Here is a 19,998-nt window from a genome sequence, read left to right on the forward strand (position 1 = left end):
CCAACCCTCTGTATCTTTTGTGCAGGTCTGCCCTGATCAGCTGTATAAATAACGTGATACAACATTATTCATGTGACTGTCCTGATATTCTACTGCTTGTCAGATCAACATCGAAAACATCGGTTAGATGCAGATACAATCTCTGACAGCTTCAAAACACTAAAGAAGACAATGTCAAGAGAGTTGCCGTTCAACTTTGAGCAATGGACAGTGGATCAAACATGTCAGTACCTTCAACAAGAAGGACTTGGAGAATGGAAAGATAAATTTGAAGGTTGGTTTTCTGGTTTGGTAGATTAAATTGATGGTTAGTTTTCATCTCATGGCTGGTCTAAATAAGTTAGCCATTTGAGAGCTCCTGTAACTCAGGACTTTTCTTGTGCTTCTGTGTTTTGAGGCATGGAAGCTAATAACACGGCTACTTGTCAGAATAAATTCTATGTATTACAGGTCTGCAATTAACTGCTTCCTCTTTTACCCAGAACAAAAAATCACTGGTGCCGAGCTGCGAAACCTCACGATTTCTGATCTGGAGAAGATGGGCATAGAGTGAGTATCTCCCTTTGTTAAACCAGGTTGCAGTGTCTAAAAATTAAAACAAACCTGGATAGAAGGAAGTGTGTACAAAGCAAATTCCTCTTAAGTAGTAGCACTAATTTCGTACAACAACAACAACCACCTGGATTTCTTTGAGATTTCACACCTCACTTTTCTCTCATCAACTCTTCATCATCTTCTGTATTTTCTTTGTTTTTCATTTCCTATAGGCTACCTGGTGACTGTCTGAAAATCCTGCACAATATCAGAAAGCTCTGGGAGATTCCACAACAAGTCAAGGTAAATATATCATGTGCCTAACTGTACTTCACACTACATTTTTAGGGCTAGAGAGATTAAAGTGAGAAAATATAGAGCTTGTAGAATAAACAGCAAAGGAATGTGTAAGATGCCAGGGTTGGTCAATGAACCTACAAAACCACAACATCAAGATTGTGTACGTTTACTATCTATCGTTGAGTCCATTGTCAGTCTACAGCAAAAGATGATCAGAATTTGGAGGCTTGAAAAAATGAAGATGAGAAAGAATGAAGAAAAAATTGTTCACAGATTCCTCAGGAGAACTGGGAGTGGTTTTTACTGGTACTCTTTTGGCTCATGAATAGACTAGTGTCCAAATTTTGTTCTATTTTGCTCTACCACATGCTTAATGATCCCATTGGGGTGTTTTTTAAGCCACTCCTGTGTAGCTTTGGCTTCATGTTTGGGCTCATGCAAAAACATTTTCATATCCGTATCCTTTAGCTAGCTCGCAGAGCCCTAAGAACTGGAGCTGGTTTTACTGGTACTCTTTTGGATAATAATTGGACTGGGTTTCTGTTCTATGCGTTCTGCCAGGTGTTTAATGATCCCATCCATGGGCATGTGGAGTTACATCCATTTCTCATCAAAATCATTGACACACCTCAGTTCCAGAGACTTCGAAACATCAAGCAGCTTGGGGGAGCCTACTTTGTTTACCCTGGAGCATCCCACAACCGCTTTGAACACTCGATTGGGTATGTCCGCATGTTTTCAGATAGACGCAGTTATGTGTCTTAAGGTAATCACAATCAAAATTAAGTGTGCAGTAATGTGTAATGAGGTTTCTCTCTCTGTGTGTGTGTGTGTGTGTGTGTGTGTGTGTGTGTGTGTGTGTGTGTGTGTGTGTGTGTGTGTGTGTGTGTGTGTGTGTTGTATGTTGTGGTAAAGGGTGGCACACTTTGCAGGAGAGCTTGTAAAGGCTCTGAGTACAAGGCAGCCTGAACTCCAAATCACTACCAGAGACATCCTTTGTGTGCAGATAGCTGGTCTTTGCCATGACCTGGGTGAGTGATACACACCTTTTTACTTTTACATGCAACATGTTTTAAACGCTAATTGCTGGGTGTGATTAAGAGTGAAAATGAAGGTGAAACTATCCACAAATTGTCAAATAAAAGTCAATGTTGATCTAATGGCCACAGGTGCTGCAGGCATTACAAAGTAAAGGCTGGTCCCTACTGAAGGCAGAAAATAAAACTGCGCAGTGGTTCACATGATAATTTACAATGTATGTTTCTCTTTTTACTCTTTTACATGCAACATGTTTTAAATGCTAATTGCTGGGTGTGATTAAGAGTGAAAATGAAGGTGAAACTATCCACAAATTGTCAAATAAAAGTCAATGTTGATCTAATGGCCACAGGTACTGCAGGCATTACAAATTAAAGGCTGGTCCCTACTGAAGGCAGAAAATAAAAACTGCGCAGTGGTTCACATGATAATTTACAATGTATATTTCTCTTTTTAACAAAAACGTTCTCATTTATTTGTTAAGTTACTGCCAATTAAAACTCAGCAGTTCCTGCAGATGTTTCAGAATAAGTCCCTAACAGGAAAGGTGAAAGATGATGCCCTTTGAGCTACTGGGAGGCCTTTAATGTGAAATATTTGCAGGAAGTGTTGAATTTCATTGAAGGAAGGATCGAAAGAATGGATGGTAAAGTGGATAGCTTGGGGTATGTTAGTAAAGAACTGGTTCGTATGACGTGTTGTCTGACCACGTCAGAAGGCAAAAGTGTTTAATATGATAACAGCATACATTTTCACACAGCCTCTCCTGGAATGCATTCATAGTGTTGCACTCATTTGTACACACAAAAAGTGACTCCCTAATTCACTACCAATAAAACAGACACTGAATGGTTTCCTCTATAGTGAGCAGTAAAGATCCGACATTTTGGACCCTTTTTAATTATAGTCACTTTGAGTTATCATTAACAGGTGTAGAGAGAAACATTTTCTGGAAATTGTTTTGAAATTTGCACCGCATTTGGATGGAAACTTGGCTAGTTTCTTGTTTTATTTTGTTTTTTTTAAGACAGTAGAGCTGTATTGATGAAAATAACGCTGCAAAAATGTACCTCATCCTGAGTTTATCAAAACAACAGATAAACGTGGAGGAAATATTGAATTTGCTAACAGCAAACAATAACAGCAAATGGGAGCAGATTACAAAACGGTCCTTTTTATAAAAATGTGATCAAATCTACTTATTAAACGGGGGGAATCTGGAGTAAAAGCCTCTCTAATACTAACCTGTTTCAAATAAAACAGGCATGATAAGATATAATCACAAATGGCTCACTTTACAGTTCACACGCAATCATTAGGTTAACTTATATTTATTTTCCATATCTAGGACATGGGCCCTTTTCCCATCTGTTTGATAAATTATTCATCCCCAAGGCACAGCCAACAAAGACGTGGAAGGTAAGAAATAATCGTTTCTTACCGTGATGTATGACATAATAACCACAAAAATGACGCACATATAAAAACACAGCGAGGAGCTGGATTAAGGAAGCGAATCAGTTGAATACAAATGGTAACTAATCAGTAAAGACACTAACAACAAGTCAGTGTTTATGTATGTTGGGCGGCAAGGCTCCGGAGGTAGAGCAGTCATCTGGTAATCGGAAGCTTCCTCGTCCTAGTCACATTTTCATATAAAAAAAGCATACATCAACATACGAGATTCAAATTCATTCCTGCCATATAAATATTATTACTTTGTCAGAGAACTATCCTGCTTCACTACATGACAGGATCACATCTTCGGCCTCAACTCTTGTGCTTCACAGCATGACGATTGAGAGCTAAGATTGAGAGTATCACTGATAAAACTGCTGTAGTGAACATTGTATTCACAGCGAACATGGGTTGACACCACAGAATCTATATAAAGATGTGTAGAATTTAGTAGCATCTAGCTGTGAAATTGCAGTTTGCAACCATTTGAATACTGCTCGCCTCACCCTCCCCTTCCAAGCGTGTAGGAGAAACTACGGTGGCCGCAAAACTCGCAAAAAATGCAAACGGTCCTATCTAGAGCCAGTGTTTGGTTTGTCCGTTCTGGGCTACTGTAGAAACATGGCGGTGCAACATGGCTGCTGTCGTGGAAGGGGATCCGCTGCCTATGTATAGAAAAATGGCTCATTCAAAGGTAATGATGTTAACTCCTCTTGTTATTCCACAGCACGACATCTATAGCGTTGATAACACGAACTCAGGTTAAATTTTAAACTATCAAAGTACATTTCAATGCACATGTAACTCAATAGCAAGCACTCACTGCTTATATTATAATAGATAGCTTTGCATTAGCCACCACACATTAATCACATTTAAACGAAAGAATAAAACATTTTAACTCTCTGTATTACTCTGCATTTAGGTCTTTAACAGTTTAAAACACAAAATATCTGAATAAAATGAACTTTAGTGTGATAACAACAAAGATATTTTTCATTGCAACTTCCACTATCGTTAACATGGCTTACATATAGCGTCGATAACACGAACTGAGGAAAAGTATCAACACTACGGTACATCAAGAGGTTCAAACCATGCTAAAGGCACTTGAATCTGCCTTAACACAACAGTGGTATAGCGACATCTTGTGGACAACACAATACACTGCCTTACATATATATATATATATTCCGTTTCTGCCAATAGATTCTCCTAAATGTTACACACTGGACCTTTAATTATTACTGCTGTCATAAGCGATATCATTTAAATACCAAACCTTAGTAAAATGAACATGCCCAACATATTGCAATACATGAAATTCTGCTATTCATTAGGCAGTTTGCAGATTTTGGAGGGAAGCAGTCTTCGAGTCTCATTTGCTTGGTTTTATTGCCTGAACTCTTAATGGAAAAGGGATCATCCAAAAGGAAGTTTGTGTGTGGTATCTGATGTTGTCACTCTCTTTCTCACACACCAAAATCTTGTGGGTCACTCTCAATGTATGGGAAGAGTGGGAGAGGTGAAGAGGTCAGAAATCTGGTTTAGGGGGAGCAGAGAGAAGCACACTATAACGCACACTATTGTCATTCATTATGTAAGTTATGGCCACAGACCTGTCATCTGGCAAATGTGAGAGATAAGACAAGCATTCACATTCTTTGTATCCTGTCATGTTTTAGCAAAGATAAGCTCTCTCTACTTGAGCAGTGAGTCATTGTTTTTCACTTTAAGTTCTCATTTTTATATATTAATGAGTCTATGTATCTTGCAGCATGAGAATGCCTCCATAGCCATGTTTGACTACCTGGTGAAGCGTAATAACCTGAAGAGGGAGAAGCAGCAGTAAGGCCAGGTGTTGGCCGAGGACGGGACCAGGGCCGAGGACGGGACGGGACGGGACCAGGGTCGAGGACGGGACCAGGGCCGAGGCTGAGGCAGAGGACGGGACCAGGGCCGAGGACGAGGCCAGGGCCAAGGACGAGGACATGGACTTCATCAAGGAGATGATTGCAGGACCTCAGAAAACTAATGAAGCTCAATCGGTCAGTCTTGTGTGAATTGTACAAGATCAGTCAGTATCATCATTGTTACAGCAGCCAATGTCTAATGTCTATTGTGCTGTCATCTCCGCAGTGGCCATATAAAGGCCGTCCAGAAGACAAGTCCTTCCTCTATGAAATTGTGGCCAACAAAAGAAATGGTGTTGATGTGGACAAGTTTGACTACTTTGCCAGGTGGGCCTTGTTGAACAGCTACTGTAGAGCAAATCATTTTCTGATGGAGAATGATGAACTACTGTGTACTATTTCCGCTGAACAATTAAAATAACTACGAGAATATTGTAACAATATGCAGCATTCCCCAGGGGACTTTGATTAGCTTACATAATAAGGCGTCTTTTTCGAGTTTTCTATAGGCAGTAAGTGTTTTCGGTGGTTGCCTAGCAATATTGGGGCGCAACAAGCTGCTCTGCTTTTTTTTTGTTTTTGTTTGTTTGTTTTTTTTGTTTTTTTAAAATTGTAGGTTTCAACAAAAAAGGCAGTGTGGTCCACCTTGCGTTTTGCAACTTGCAAAAAGCGTTCTGTCTGACTGGGGCCTTTCTCTGTCTCTTCTCAGGGACTGCCACCACCTGGGCATCCAGAACAACTTTGACCATCGCCGCTTTATGATGTTTGCTAGGGTGTGTGAGGTGGACGGGCGGAAGCAAATCTGCACTAGAGACAAGGTGCTGACCTTGTTACTTCTGGTTTTTGATCAGCTTTTAAAACAGCAATCCGTTTAGATGATTAGTTGTGACTAAACTATAGACAATACTCTCAACAGGAGGAGGACAATATGTATGAGATGTTCCACACAAGGATGTGTCTCCACAGAAGAGCCTACCAGCACAAAGTGAACACGATCATAGAGACCATGTGAGTGCAAACCCTTCCCATGCTTGGTCTCCTGTCTGATGTAGCTTATTTCATTTGCTTCATGATTCCCTCTCTTGTATGGTATGCAGCTAAATGTTCTTAAAAGTGATAATATGTTGGGTATGATCATCCAGGATCACAGAGGCCTTTTTAAAAGCAGACAAGCACATCCAGATAAAAGGCTCAGAAGGGAAGATGTTCACTCTCTCCACAGCCATAGATGACATGGAGGCCTACACCAAGCTGACAGGTCTGTAGATACCAATGTGTGCTGTTCACTCATGTTTGAAGAACATTAAGACACAGGGAGGAGTGGGCAGGATACACCAAGCACCTGTATCTGTGCCATCTTTAACAAATACTACATGCTCGTCTTTTAAAACATGCTGAATTGTCCAAACATGTTCTGTCAGACTGCTGTCAGTATTATCATACTTGTTTCCTTTGGTTTTTATTTGACTTTAAGGATTTTGAGTGCTAAAGGCTCAGTTACTTACCTGAATCAGAAGTACTTTATTGATCCCCTCGAGGAAACTCTTTTGTTACAGCAGCTCTCTATCACATCAGTATCACATCATCAAGACAGTAGAGCTGTTATGACTACCGGTATGTTGCCGCATTGATGAAAATAACGCTGCAAAAATGTACCTCATCCTGCGTTTATCAAAACAACAGATAAACATGGGGGAAGTATTGAATTTGCTAACAGCAAACAATAACAGCAGATTACGAAACGGTCATTAATAAGGAGATTTGATCACATTTTATTAAACGGGGGAATCAGGAGTAAAAGCCTGTCTCTAATACTATCCTGTTTCAAATAAAACAGGCATGATAAGATATAATCACAAATGGCTCACTTTACAGTTCACACGCAATCATCATTAGGTTAACTTGTGTTTATTCCTCCATATCTAGGACATGGGCCCTTTTCCCATCTGTTTGATAAAATATTCATCCCCAAAGCACAGCCAACAAAGACGTGGAAGGTAAGAAACGATTATTTATGTCTGTGATGTATGACATAATAACCAAACACAAAAATGAAGCACATATAACACAGCGAGGAGCTGGATTAAGGAAGTGAATCAGTTGAATACAAATGGTAACTAATTAGCAAAGACACTAACAACAAGTCAGTGTTTATGTATGTTGGGCAGCATGGCTCCGAAGGTAGAGCAGTCTCAATCGGAAGGTTCCTCGTCCCAGTCACATTTTAATGTAAAAAAGCATACATCAACGTCACGAGATTCAAATTCATTCCTGCCATATAAATATTATTACTTTGTCAGAACTATCCTGCTTCACTACATGACAGGATCACTTCTTTGGCCTCAACTCTTGTGCTTCACAGCATGACAATTGAGAGCTAAGATTGTAGCATTCAGAGTATCGCTGATAAAACTGCTGTAGTGAACATTGTATTCACAGCGAACATGGGTTGACAACACAGAATCTATATAAAGATGTGTAGGATTTAGTAGCATCTAGCTGTGAAATTGCAGTTTGCAACCATTTGAATACTGCTCGCCTCACCCTCCCCTTCCAAGCGTGTAGGAGAAACTACGGTGGCCACGAAACTCTCAAAAATGCAAACGGTCCTATCTAGAGCCAGTGTTTGACTTGTCCGTTCTGGGCTACTGTAGAAACATGGCGGTGCAACATGGCTGCCGCTGTGGAAGGGGATCCGCTACCTATGTAGATAAAAACGGCTCATTCTAAGGTAATGAAAACACGATTCTTATTTCCAGGTGATTATACATTAATGAAAACATACTTATAAATATATTCCGTTTCTGCCAATAGATTCTCCTAAATGTTACACACTGGACCTTTAATTATTACTGCTGTCATAAGCGATATCATTTAAATACCAAACCTTAGTAAAATGAACATGCCCAACATATTGCAATACATGAAATTCTGCTATTCATTAGGCAGTTTGCAGATTTTGGAGGGAAGCAGTCTTCGAGTCTCATTTGCTTGGTTTTATTGCCTGAACTCTTAATGGAAAAGGGATCATCCAAAAGGAAGTTTGTGTGTGGTATCTGATGTTGTCACTCTCTTTCTCACACACCAAAATCTTGTGGGTCACTCTCAATGTATGGGAAGAGTGGGAGAGGTGAAGAGGTCAGAAATCTGGTTTAGGGGGAGCAGAGAGAAGCACACTATAACGCACACTATTGTCATTCATTATGTAAGTTATGGCCACAGACCTGTCATCTGGCAAATGTGAGAGATAAGACAAGCATTCACATTCTTTGTATCCTGTCATGTTTTAGCAAAGATAAGCTCTCTCTACTTGAGCAGTGAGTCATTGTTTTTCACTTTAAGTTCTCATTTTTATATATTAATGAGTCTATGTATCTTGCAGCATGAGAATGCCTCCATAGCCATGTTTGACTACCTGGTGAAGCGTAATAACCTGAAGAGGGAGAAGCAGCAGTAAGGCCAGGTGCTGGCCGAGGACAGCACCAGGGCCGAGGACGGGACCAGGGCCGGGGCCGAGGACGGGACCAGGGCCGAGGCTGAGGCCGAGGACGGGACCAGGGCCGAGGACGAGGCCAGGGCCAAGGACGAGGACATGGACTTCATCAAGGAGATGATTGCAGGACCTCAGAAAACTAATGAAGCTCAATCGGTCAGTCTTGTGTGAATTGTACAAGATCAGTCAGTATCATCATTGTTACAGCAGCCAATGTCTAATGTCTATTGTGCTGTCATCTCCGCAGTGGCCATATAAAGGCCGTCCAGAAGACAAGTCCTTCCTCTATGAAATTGTGGCCAACAAAAGAAATGGTGTTGATGTGGACAAGTTTGACTACTTTGCCAGGTGGGCCTTGTTGAACAGCTACTGTAGTGCAAATCATTTTCTGATGGAGAATGATGAACTACTGTGTACTATTTCCGCTGAACAATTAAAATAACTACGAGAATATTGTAACAATATGCAGCATTCCCCAGGGGACTTTGATTAGCTTACATAATAAGGCGTCTTTTTCGAGTTTTCTATAGGCAGTAAGCGTTTTCGGTGGTTGCCTAGCAATATTGGGGGGGCGCAACAAGCTGCTCTGCTTTTTTTTTGTTTTTGTTTGTTTGTTTGTTTGTTTGTTTGTTTTTTTAAAATTGTAGGTTTCAACAAAAAAGGCAGTGTGGTCCACCTTGCGTTTTGCAACTTGCAAAAAGCGTTCTGTCTGACTGGGGCCTTTCTCTGTCTCTTCTCAGGGACTGCCACCACCTGGGCATCCAGAACAACTTTGACCATCGCCGCTTTATGATGTTTGCTAGGGTGTGTGAGGTGGACGGGCGGAAGCAAATCTGCACTAGAGACAAGGTGCTGACCTTGTTACTTCTGGTTTTTGATCAGCTTTTAAAACAGCAATCCGTTTAGATGATTAGTTGTGACTAAACTATAGACAATACTCTCAACAGGAGGAGGACAATATGTATGAGATGTTCCACACAAGGATGTGTCTCCACAGAAGAGCCTACCAGCACAAAGTGAACACGATCATAGAGACCATGTGAGTGCAAACCCTTCCCATGCTTGGTCTCCTGTCTGATGTAGCTTATTTCATTTGCTTCATGATTCCCTCTCTTGTATGGTATGCAGCTAAATGTTCTTAAAAGTGATAATATGTTGGGTATGATCATCCAGGATCACAGAGGCCTTTTTAAAAGCAGACAAGCACATCCAGATAAAAGGCTCAGAAGGGAAGATGTTCACTCTCTCCACAGCCATAGATGACATGGAGGCCTACACCAAGCTGACAGGTCTGTAGATACCAATGTGTGCTGTTCACTCATGTTTGAAGAACATTAAGACACAGGGAGGAGTGGGCAGGATACACCAAGCACCTGTATCTGTGCCATCTTTAACAAATACTACATGCTCGTCTTTTAAAACATGCTGAATTGTCCAAACATGTTCTGTCAGACTGCTGTCAGTATTATCATACTTGTTTCCTTTGGTTTTTATTTGACTTTAAGGATTTTGAGTGCTAAAGGCTCAGTTACTTACCTGAATCAGAAGTACTTTATTGATCCCCTCGAGGAAACTCTTTTGTTACAGCAGCTCTCTATCACATCAGTATCACATCATCAAGACAGTAGAGCTGTTATGACTACCGGTATGTTGCCGCATTGATGAAAATAACGCTGCAAAAATGTACTTCATCCTGCGTTTATCAAAACAACAGATAAACATGGGGAAGTATTGAATTTGCTAACAGCAAACAATAACAGCAGATTACTGAAACGGTCATTAATAAGGAGATTTGATCACATTTTATTAAACGGGGGAATCAGGAGTAAAAGCCTGTCTCTAATACTATCCTGTTTCAAATAAAACAGGCATGATAAGATATAATCACAAATGGCTCACTTTACAGTTCACACGCAATCATCATTAGGTTAACTTGTGTTTATTCCTCCATATCTAGGACATGGGCCCTTTTCCCATCTGTTTGATAAAATATTCATCCCCAAAGCACAGCCAACAAAGACGTGGAAGGTAAGAAACGATTATTTATGTCTGTGATGTATGACATAATAACCAAACACAAAAATGAAGCACATATAACACAGCGAGGAGCTGGATTAAGGAAGTGAATCAGTTGAATACAAATGGTAACTAATTAGCAAAGACACTAACAACAAGTCAGTGTTTATGTATGTTGGGCAGCATGGCTCCGAAGGTAGAGCAGTCTCAATCGGAAGGTTCCTCGTCCCAGTCACATTTTAATGTAAAAAAAGCATACATCAACGTACGAGATTCAAATTCATTCCTGCCATATAAATATTATTACTTTGTCAGAACTATCCTGCTTCACTACATGACAGGATCACTTCTTTGGCCTCAACTCTTGTGCTTCACAGCATGACAATTGAGAGCTAAGATTGTAGCATTCAGAGTATCGCTGATAAAACTGCTGTAGTGAACATTGTATTCACAGCGAACATGGGTTGACAACACAGAATCTATATAAAGATGTGTAGGATTTAGTAGCATCTAGCTGTGAAATTGCAGTTTGCAACCATTTGAATACTGCTCGCCTCACCCTCCCCTTCCAAGCGTGTAGGAGAAACTACGGTGGCCACGAAACTCTCAAAAATGCAAACGGTCCTATCTAGAGCCAGTGTTTGACTTGTCCGTTCTGGGCTACTGTAGAAACATGGCGGTGCAACATGGCTGCCGCTGTGGAAGGGGATCCGCTACCTATGTAGATAAAAACGGCTCATTCTAAGGTAATGAAAACACGATTCTTATTTCCAGGTGATTATACATTAATGAAAACATACTTATAAATATATTCCGTTTCTGCCAATAGATTCTCCTAAATGTTACACACTGGACCTTTAATTATTACTGCTGTCATAAGCGATATCATTTAAATACCAAACCTTAGTAAAATGAACATGCCCAACATATTGCAATACATGAAATTCTGCTATTCATTAGGCAGTTTGCAGATTTTGGAGGGAAACAGTCTTCGAGTCTCATTTGCTTGGTTTTATTGCCTGAACTCTTAATGGAAAAGGATCATCCAAAAGGAAGTTTGTGTGTGGTATCTGATGTTGTCACTCTCTTTCTCACACACCAAAATCTTGTGGGTCACTCTCAATGTATGGGAAGAGTGGGAGAGGTGAAGAGGTCAGAAATCTGGTTTAGGGGAGCAGAGAGAAGCACACTATAATGCACACTATTGTCATTCATTATGTAAGTTATGGCCACAGACCTGTCATCTGGCAAATGTGAGAGATAAGACAAGCATTCACATTCTTTGTATCCTGTCATGTTTTAGCAAAGATAAGCTCTCTCTACTTGAGCAGTGAGTCATTGTTTTTCACTTTAAGTTCTCATTTTTATATATTAATGAGTCTATGTATCTTGCAGCATGAGAATGCCTCCATAGCCATGTTTGACTACCTGGTGAAGAGTAATAACCTGAAGAGGGAGAAGCAGCAGTATGGCCTGGTGCTGGCCGAGGACAGGACCAGGGACACCAGGGCCGAGGACGGGACCAGGGCTGAGGCCGAGGGCCGAGGACGGACGACCAGGGCCGAGGCTGAGGCCGAGGCTGAGGCGGGGACGGGACCAGGGCCGAGGACGAGGCCAGGGCCAAGGACGAGGACATGGACTTCATCAAGGAGATGATTGCAGGACCTCAGAAAACTAATGAAGCTCAATCGGTCAGTCTTGTGTGAATTGTACAAGATCAGTCAGTATCATCATTGTTACAGCAGCCAATGTCTAATGTCTATTGTGCTGTCATCTCCGCAGTGGCCATATAAAGGCCGTCCAGAAGACAAGTCCTTCCTCTATGAAATTGTGGCCAACAAAAGAAATGGTGTTGATGTGGACAAGTTTGACTACTTTGCCAGGTGGGCCTTGTTGAACAGCTACTGTAGTGCAAATCATTTTCTGATGGAGAATGATGAACTACTGTGTACTATTTCCGCTGAACAATTAAAATAACTACGAGAATATTGTAACAATATGCAGCATTCCCCAGGGGACTTTGATTAGCTTACATAATAAGGCGTCTTTTTCGAGTTTTCTATAGGCAGTAAGCGTTTTCGGTGGTTGCCTAGCAATATTGGGGGGGCGCAACAAGCTGCTCTGCTTTTTTTTTGTTTTTGTTTGTTTGTTTGTTTGTTTGTTTGTTTTTTTAAAATTGTAGGTTTCAACAAAAAAGGCAGTGTGGTCCACCTTGCGTTTTGCAACTTGCAAAAAGCGTTCTGTCTGACTGGGGCCTTTCTCTGTCTCTTCTCAGGGACTGCCACCACCTGGGCATCCAGAACAACTTTGACCATCGCCGCTTTATGATGTTTGCTAGGGTGTGTGAGGTGGACGGGCGGAAGCAAATCTGCACTAGAGACAAGGTGCTGACCTTGTTACTTCTGGTTTTGATCAGCTTTTAAAACAGCAATCCGTTTAGATGATTAGTTGTGACTAAACTATAGACAATACTCTCAACAGGAGGAGGACAATATGTATGAGATGTTCCACACAAGGATGTGTCTCCACAGAAGAGCCTACCAGCACAAAGTGAACACGATCATAGAGACCATGTGAGTGCAAACCCTTCCCATGCTTGGTCTCCTGTCTGATGTAGCTTATTTCATTTGCTTCATGATTCCCTCTCTTGTATGGTATGCAGCTAAATGTTCTTAAAAGTGATAATATGTTGGGTATGATCATCCAGGATCACAGAGGCCTTTTTAAAAGCAGACAAGCACATCCAGATAAAAGGCTCAGAAGGGAAGATGTTCACTCTCTCCACAGCCATAGATGACATGGAGGCCTACACCAAGCTGACAGGTCTGTAGATACCAATGTGTGCTGTTCACTCATGTTTGAAGAACATTAAGACACAGGGAGGAGTGGGCAGGATACACCAAGCACCTGTATCTGTGCCATCTTTAACAAATACTACATGCTCGTCTTTTAAAACATGCTGAATTGTCCAAACATGTTCTGTCAGACTGCTGTCAGTATTATCATACTTGTTTCCTTTGGTTTTTATTTGACTTTAAGGATTTTGAGTGCTAAAGGCTCAGTTACTTACCTGAATCAGAAGTACTTTATTGATCCCCTCGAGGAAACTCTTTTGTTACAGCAGCTCTCTATCACATCAGTATCACATCATCAAGACAGTAGAGCTGTTATGACTACCGGTATGTTGCCGCATTGATGAAAATAACGCTGCAAAAATGTACTTCATCCTGCGTTTATCAAAACAACAGATAAACATGGGGGAAGTATTGAATTTGCTAACAGCAAACAATAACAGCAGATTACGAAACGGTCATTAATAAGGAGATTTGATCACATTTTATTAAACGGGGGAATCAGGAGTAAAAGCCTGTCTCTAATACTATCCTGTTTCAAATAAAACAGGCATGATAAGATATAATCACAAATGGCTCACTTTACAGTTCACACGCAATCATCATTAGGTTAACTTGTGTTTATTCCTCCATATCTAGGACATGGGCCCTTTTCCCATCTGTTTGATAAAATATTCATCCCCAAAGCACAGCCAACAAAGACGTGGAAGGTAAGAAACGATTATTTATGTCTGTGATGTATGACATAATAACCAAACACAAAAATGAAGCACATATAACACAGCGAGGAGCTGGATTAAGGAAGTGAATCAGTTGAATACAAATGGTAACTAATTAGCAAAGACACTAACAACAAGTCAGTGTTTATGTATGTTGGGCAGCATGGCTCCGAAGGTAGAGCAGTCTCAATCGGAAGGTTCCTCGTCCCAGTCACATTTTAATGTAAAAAAGCATACATCAACGTCGAGATTCAAATTCATTCCTGCCATATAAATATTATTACTTTGTCAGAACTATCCTGCTTCACTACATGACAGGATCACTTCTTTGGCCTCAACTCTTGTGCTTCACAGCATGACAATTGAGAGCTAAGATTGTAGCATTCAGAGTATCGCTGATAAAACTGCTGTAGTGAACATTGTATTACACAGCGAACATGGGTTGACAACACAGAATCTATATAAAGATGTGTAGGATTTAGTAGCATCTAGCTGTGAAATTGCAGTTTGCAACCATTTGAATACTGCTCGCCTCACCCTCCCCTTCCAAGCGTGTAGGAGAAACTACGGTGGCCACGAAACTCTCAAAAATGCAAACGGTCCTATCTAGAGCCAGTGTTTGACTTGTCCGTTCTGGGCTACTGTAGAAACATGGCGGTGCAACATGGCTGCCGCTGTGGAAGGGGATCCGCTACCTATGTAGATAAAAACGGCTCATTCTAAGGTAATGAAAACACGATTCTTATTTCCAGGTGATTATACATTAATGAAAACATACTTATAAATATATTCCGTTTCTGCCAATAGATTCTCCTAAATGTTACACACTGGACCTTTAATTATTACTGCTGTCATAAGCGATATCATTTAAATACCAAACCTTAGTAAAATGAACATGCCCAACATATTGCAATACATGAAATTCTGCTATTCATTAGGCAGTTTGCAGATTTTGGAGGGAAACAGTCTTCGAGTCTCATTTGCTTGGTTTTATTGCCTGAACTCTTAATGGAAAAGGGATCATCCAAAAGGAAGTTTGTGTGTGGTATCTGATGTTGTCACTCTCTTTCTCACACACCAAAATCTTGTGGGTCACTCTCAATGTATGGGAAGAGTGGGAGAGGTGAAGAGGTTAGAAATCTGGTTTAGGGGGAGCAGAGAGAAGCACACTACAATGCACACTATTGTCATTCATTATGTAAGTTATGGCCACAGACCTGTCATCTGGCAAATGTGAGAGATAAGACAAGCATTCACATTCTGTGTATCCTGTCATGTTTTAGCAAAGATAAGCTCTCTCAACTTGAGCAGTGAGTCATTGTTTTTCACTTTAAGTTCTCATTTTTATATATTAATGAGTCTATGTATCTTGCAGCATGAGAATGCCTCCATAGCCATGTTTGACTACCTGGTGAAGAGTAATAACCTGAAGTGGGATATGCAGCAGTATGGCCTGGTGCTGGCCGAGGACAGGACCAGGGACGAGGACGCGACCAGGGACGAGGACGGGACCAGGGCTGAGGCCGAGGACGGGACCAGGGCCGAGGACGGGACGGGACGGGACCAGGGTCGAGGACGGGACCAGGGCCGAGGCTGAGGCAGAGGACGGGACCAGGGCCGAGGACGAGGCCAGGGCCAAGGACGAGGACATGGACTTCATCAAGGAGATGATTGCAGGACCTCAGAAAACTAATGAAGCTCAATCGGTCAGTCTTGTGTGAATTGTACAAGATCAGTCAGTATCATCATTGTTACAGCAGCCAATGTCTAATGTCTATTGTGCTGTCATCTCCGCAGTGGCCATATAAAGGCCGTCCAGAAGACAAGTCCTTCCTCTATGAAATTGTGGCCAACAAAAGAAATGGTGTTGATGTGGACAAGTTTGACTACTTTGCCAGGTGGGCCTTGTTGAACAGCTACTGTAGAGCAAATCATTTTCTGATGGAGAATGATGAACTACTGTGTACTATTTCCGCTGAACAATTAAAATAACTACGAGAATATTGTAACAATATGCAGCATTCCCCAGGGGACTTTGATTAGCTTACATAATAAGGCGTCTTTTCGAGTTTTCTATAGGCAGTAAGTGTTTTGGTAGTTGCCTAGCAATATTGGGGCGCAACAAGCTGCTCTGCTTTTTTTGTTTTTGTTTGTTTGTTTTTTTTTTTTTTTAAAATTGTAGGTTTCAACAAAAAGGCAGTGTGGTCCACCTTGCGTTTTGCAACTTGCAAAAAGCGTTCTGTCTGACTGGGGCCTTTCTCTGTCTCTTCTCAGGGACTGCCACCACCTGGGCATCCAGAACAACTTTGACCATCGCCGCTTTATGATGTTTGCTAGGGTGTGTGAGGTGGACGGGCGGAAGCAAATCTGCACTAGAGACAAGGTGCTGACCTTGTTACTTCTGGTTTTTGATCAGCTTTTAAAACAGCAATCCGTTTAGATGATTAGTTGTGACTAAACTATAGACAATACTCTCAACAGGAGGAGGACAATATGTATGAGATGTTCCACACAAGGATGTGTCTCCACAGAAGAGCCTACCAGCACAAAGTGAACACGATCATAGAGACCATGTGAGTGCAAACCCTTCCCATGCTTGGTCTCCTGTCTGATGTAGCTTATTTCATTTGCTTCATGATTCCCTCTCTTGTATGGTATGCAGCTAAATGTTCTTAAAAGTGATAATATGTTGGGTATGATCATCCAGGATCACAGAGGCCTTTTTAAAAGCAGACAAGCACATCCAGATAAAAGGCTCAGAAGGGAAGATGTTCACTCTCTCCACAGCCATAGATGACATGGAGGCCTACACCAAGCTGACAGGTCTGTAGATACCAATGTGTGCTGTTCACTCATGTTTGAAGAACATTAAGACACAGGGAGGAGTGGGCAGGATACACCAAGCACCTGTATCTGTGCCATCTTTAACAAATACTACATGCTCGTCTTTTAAAACATGCTGAATTGTCCAAACATGTTCTGTCAGACTGCTGTCAGTATTATCATACTTGTTTCCTTTGGTTTTTATTTGACTTTAAGGATTTTGAGTGCTAAAGGCTCAGTTACTTACCTGAATCAGAAGTACTTTATTGATCCCCTCGAGGAAACTCTTTTGTTACAGCAGCTCTCTATCACATCAGTATCACATCATCAAGACAGTAGAGCTGTTATGACTACCGGTATGTTGCCGCATTGATGAAAATAACGCTGCAAAAATGTACCTCATCCTGCGTTTATCAAAACAACAGATAAACATGGGGGAAGTATTGAATTTGCTAACAGCAAACAATAACAGCAGATTACGAAACGGTCATTAATAAGGAGATTTGATCACATTTTATTAAACGGGGGAATCAGGAGTAAAAGCCTGTCTCTAATACTATCCTGTTTCAAATAAAACAGGCATGATAAGATATAATCACAAATGGCTCACTTTACAGTTCACACGCAATCATCATTAGGTTAACTTGTGTTTATTCCTCCATATCTAGGACATGGGCCCTTTTCCCATCTGTTTGATAAAATATTCATCCCCAAAGCACAGCCAACAAAGACGTGGAAGGTAAGAAACGATTATTTATGTCTGTGATGTATGACATAATAACCAAACACAAAAATGAAGCACATATAACACAGCGAGGAGCTGGATTAAGGAAGTGAATCAGTTGAATACAAATGGTAACTAATTAGCAAAGACACTAACAACAAGTCAGTGTTTATGTATGTTGGGCAGCATGGCTCGAAGGTAGAGCAGTCTCAATCGGAAGGTTCCTCGTCCCAGTCACATTTTAATGTAAAAAAGCATACATCAACGTCACGAGATTCAAATTCATTCCTGCCATATAAATATTATTACTTTGTCAGAACTATCCTGCTTCACTACATGACAGGATCACTTCTTTGGCCTCAACTCTTGTGCTTCACAGCATGACAATTGAGAGCTAAGATTGTAGCATTCAGAGTATCGCTGATAAAACTGCTGTAGTGAACATTGTATTCACAGCGAACATGGGTTGACAACACAGAATCTATATAAAGATGTGTAGGATTTAGTAGCATCTAGCTGTGAAATTGCAGTTTGCAACCATTTGAATACTGCTCGCCTCACCCTCCCCTTCCAAGCGTGTAGGAGAAACTACGGTGGCCACGAAACTCTCAAAAAATGCAAACGGTCCTATCTAGAGCCAGTGTTTGACTTGTCCGTTCTGGGCTACTGTAGAAACATGGCGGTGCAACATGGCTGCCGCTGTGGAAGGGGATCCGCTACCTATGTAGATAAAAACGGCTCATTCTAAGGTAATGAAAACACGATTCTTATTTCCAGGTGATTATACATTAATGAAAACATACTTATAAATATATTCCGTTTCTGCCAATAGATTCTCCTAAATGTTACACACTGGACCTTTAATTATTACTGCTGTCATAAGCGATATCATTTAAATACCAAACCTTAGTAAAATGAACATGCCCAACATATTGCAATACATGAAATTCTGCTATTCATTAGGCAGTTTGCAGATTTTGGAGGGAAACAGTCTTCGAGTCTCATTTGCTTGGTTTTATTGCCTGAACTCTTAATGGAAAAGGGATCATCCAAAAGGAAGTTTGTGTGTGGTATCTGATGTTGTCACTCTCTTTCTCACACACCAAAATCTTGTGGGTCACTCTCAATGTATGGGAAGAGTGGGAGAGGTGAAGAGGTTAGAAATCTGGTTTAGGGGGAGCAGAGAGAAGCACACTACAATGCACACTATTGTCATTCATTATGTAAGTTATGGCCACAGACCTGTCATCTGGCAAATGTGAGAGATAAGACAAGCATTCACATTCTGTGTATCCTGTCATGTTTTAGCAAAGATAAGCTCTCTCAACTTGAGCAGTGAGTCATTGTTTTTCACTTTAAGTTCTCATTTTTATATATTAATGAGTCTATGTATCTTGCAGCATGAGAATGCCTCCATAGCCATGTTTGACTACCTGGTGAAGAGTAATAACCTGAAGTGGGATATGCAGCAGTATGGCCTGGTGCTGGCCGAGGACAGGACCAGGGACGAGGACGCGACCAGGGGCGAGGGGACGGGACCAGGGCTGAGGCCGAGGACGGGACCAGGGCCGAGGACGGGACGGGACGGGACCAGGGTCGAGGACGGGACCAGGGCCGAGGCTGAGGCAGAGGACGGGACCAGGGCCGAGGACGAGGCCAGGGCCAAGGACGAGGACATGGACTTCATCAAGGAGATGATTGCAGGACCTCAGAAAACTAATGAAGCTCAATCGGTCAGTCTTGTGTGAATTGTACAAGATCAGTCAGTATCATCATTGTTACAGCAGCCAATGTCTAATGTCTATTGTGCTGTCATCTCCGCAGATGGCCATATAAAGGCCGTCCAGAAGACAAGTCCTTCCTCTATGAAATTGTGGCCAACAAAAGAAATGGTGTTGATGTGGACAAGTTTGACTACTTTGCCAGGTGGGCCTTGTTGAACAGCTACTGTAGAGCAAATCATTTTCTGATGGAGAATGATGAACTACTGTGTACTATTTCCGCTGAACAATTAAAATAACTACGAGAATATTGTAACAATATGCAGCATTCCCCAGGGGACTTTGATTAGCTTACATAATAAGGCGTTTTTTCGAGTTTTCTATAGGCAGTAAGTGTTTTTGTGGTT

The 19,998-nt window shown here is 41.3% G+C and overlaps 1 protein-coding gene across 1 annotated transcript in view; it reads left to right on the forward strand.

Moving 5' to 3' along the window:
* Positions 1-19,998, forward strand: part of LOC122882805 — a 37,202-nt gene that overhangs the window by 8,651 nt on the left and 8,553 nt on the right. The window contains exons 2-34 of the mRNA XM_044210594.1: positions 104-274; positions 483-549; positions 768-837; positions 1,396-1,556; positions 1,750-1,865; positions 3,221-3,291; positions 5,108-5,180; positions 5,212-5,378; positions 5,470-5,570; positions 5,953-6,061; positions 6,160-6,251; positions 6,386-6,501; positions 7,170-7,240; positions 8,626-8,696; positions 8,748-8,892; positions 8,984-9,084; positions 9,477-9,585; positions 9,684-9,775; positions 9,910-10,025; positions 10,694-10,764; positions 12,148-12,336; positions 12,535-12,635; positions 13,028-13,136; positions 13,234-13,325; positions 13,460-13,579; positions 15,768-16,029; positions 16,121-16,221; positions 16,598-16,706; positions 16,805-16,896; positions 17,031-17,146; positions 17,815-17,885; positions 19,271-19,614; positions 19,695-19,796. Coding sequence (XP_044066529.1) covers positions 104-274; positions 483-549; positions 768-837; positions 1,396-1,556; positions 1,750-1,865; positions 3,221-3,291; positions 5,108-5,180; positions 5,212-5,378; positions 5,470-5,570; positions 5,953-6,061; positions 6,160-6,251; positions 6,386-6,501; positions 7,170-7,240; positions 8,626-8,696; positions 8,748-8,892; positions 8,984-9,084; positions 9,477-9,585; positions 9,684-9,775; positions 9,910-10,025; positions 10,694-10,764; positions 12,148-12,336; positions 12,535-12,635; positions 13,028-13,136; positions 13,234-13,325; positions 13,460-13,579; positions 15,768-16,029; positions 16,121-16,221; positions 16,598-16,706; positions 16,805-16,896; positions 17,031-17,146; positions 17,815-17,885; positions 19,271-19,614; positions 19,695-19,796 — 3,898 coding nt within the window. The remainder of the gene's footprint in view (positions 1-103; positions 275-482; positions 550-767; positions 838-1,395; positions 1,557-1,749; positions 1,866-3,220; positions 3,292-5,107; positions 5,181-5,211; positions 5,379-5,469; positions 5,571-5,952; positions 6,062-6,159; positions 6,252-6,385; positions 6,502-7,169; positions 7,241-8,625; positions 8,697-8,747; positions 8,893-8,983; positions 9,085-9,476; positions 9,586-9,683; positions 9,776-9,909; positions 10,026-10,693; positions 10,765-12,147; positions 12,337-12,534; positions 12,636-13,027; positions 13,137-13,233; positions 13,326-13,459; positions 13,580-15,767; positions 16,030-16,120; positions 16,222-16,597; positions 16,707-16,804; positions 16,897-17,030; positions 17,147-17,814; positions 17,886-19,270; positions 19,615-19,694; positions 19,797-19,998) is intronic.

The sequence above is a fragment of the Siniperca chuatsi genome, linkage group LG10 (assembly GCF_020085105.1).
Source record: "Siniperca chuatsi isolate FFG_IHB_CAS linkage group LG10, ASM2008510v1, whole genome shotgun sequence".
Lineage (NCBI taxonomy): Eukaryota > Metazoa > Chordata > Actinopteri > Centrarchiformes > Sinipercidae > Siniperca > Siniperca chuatsi.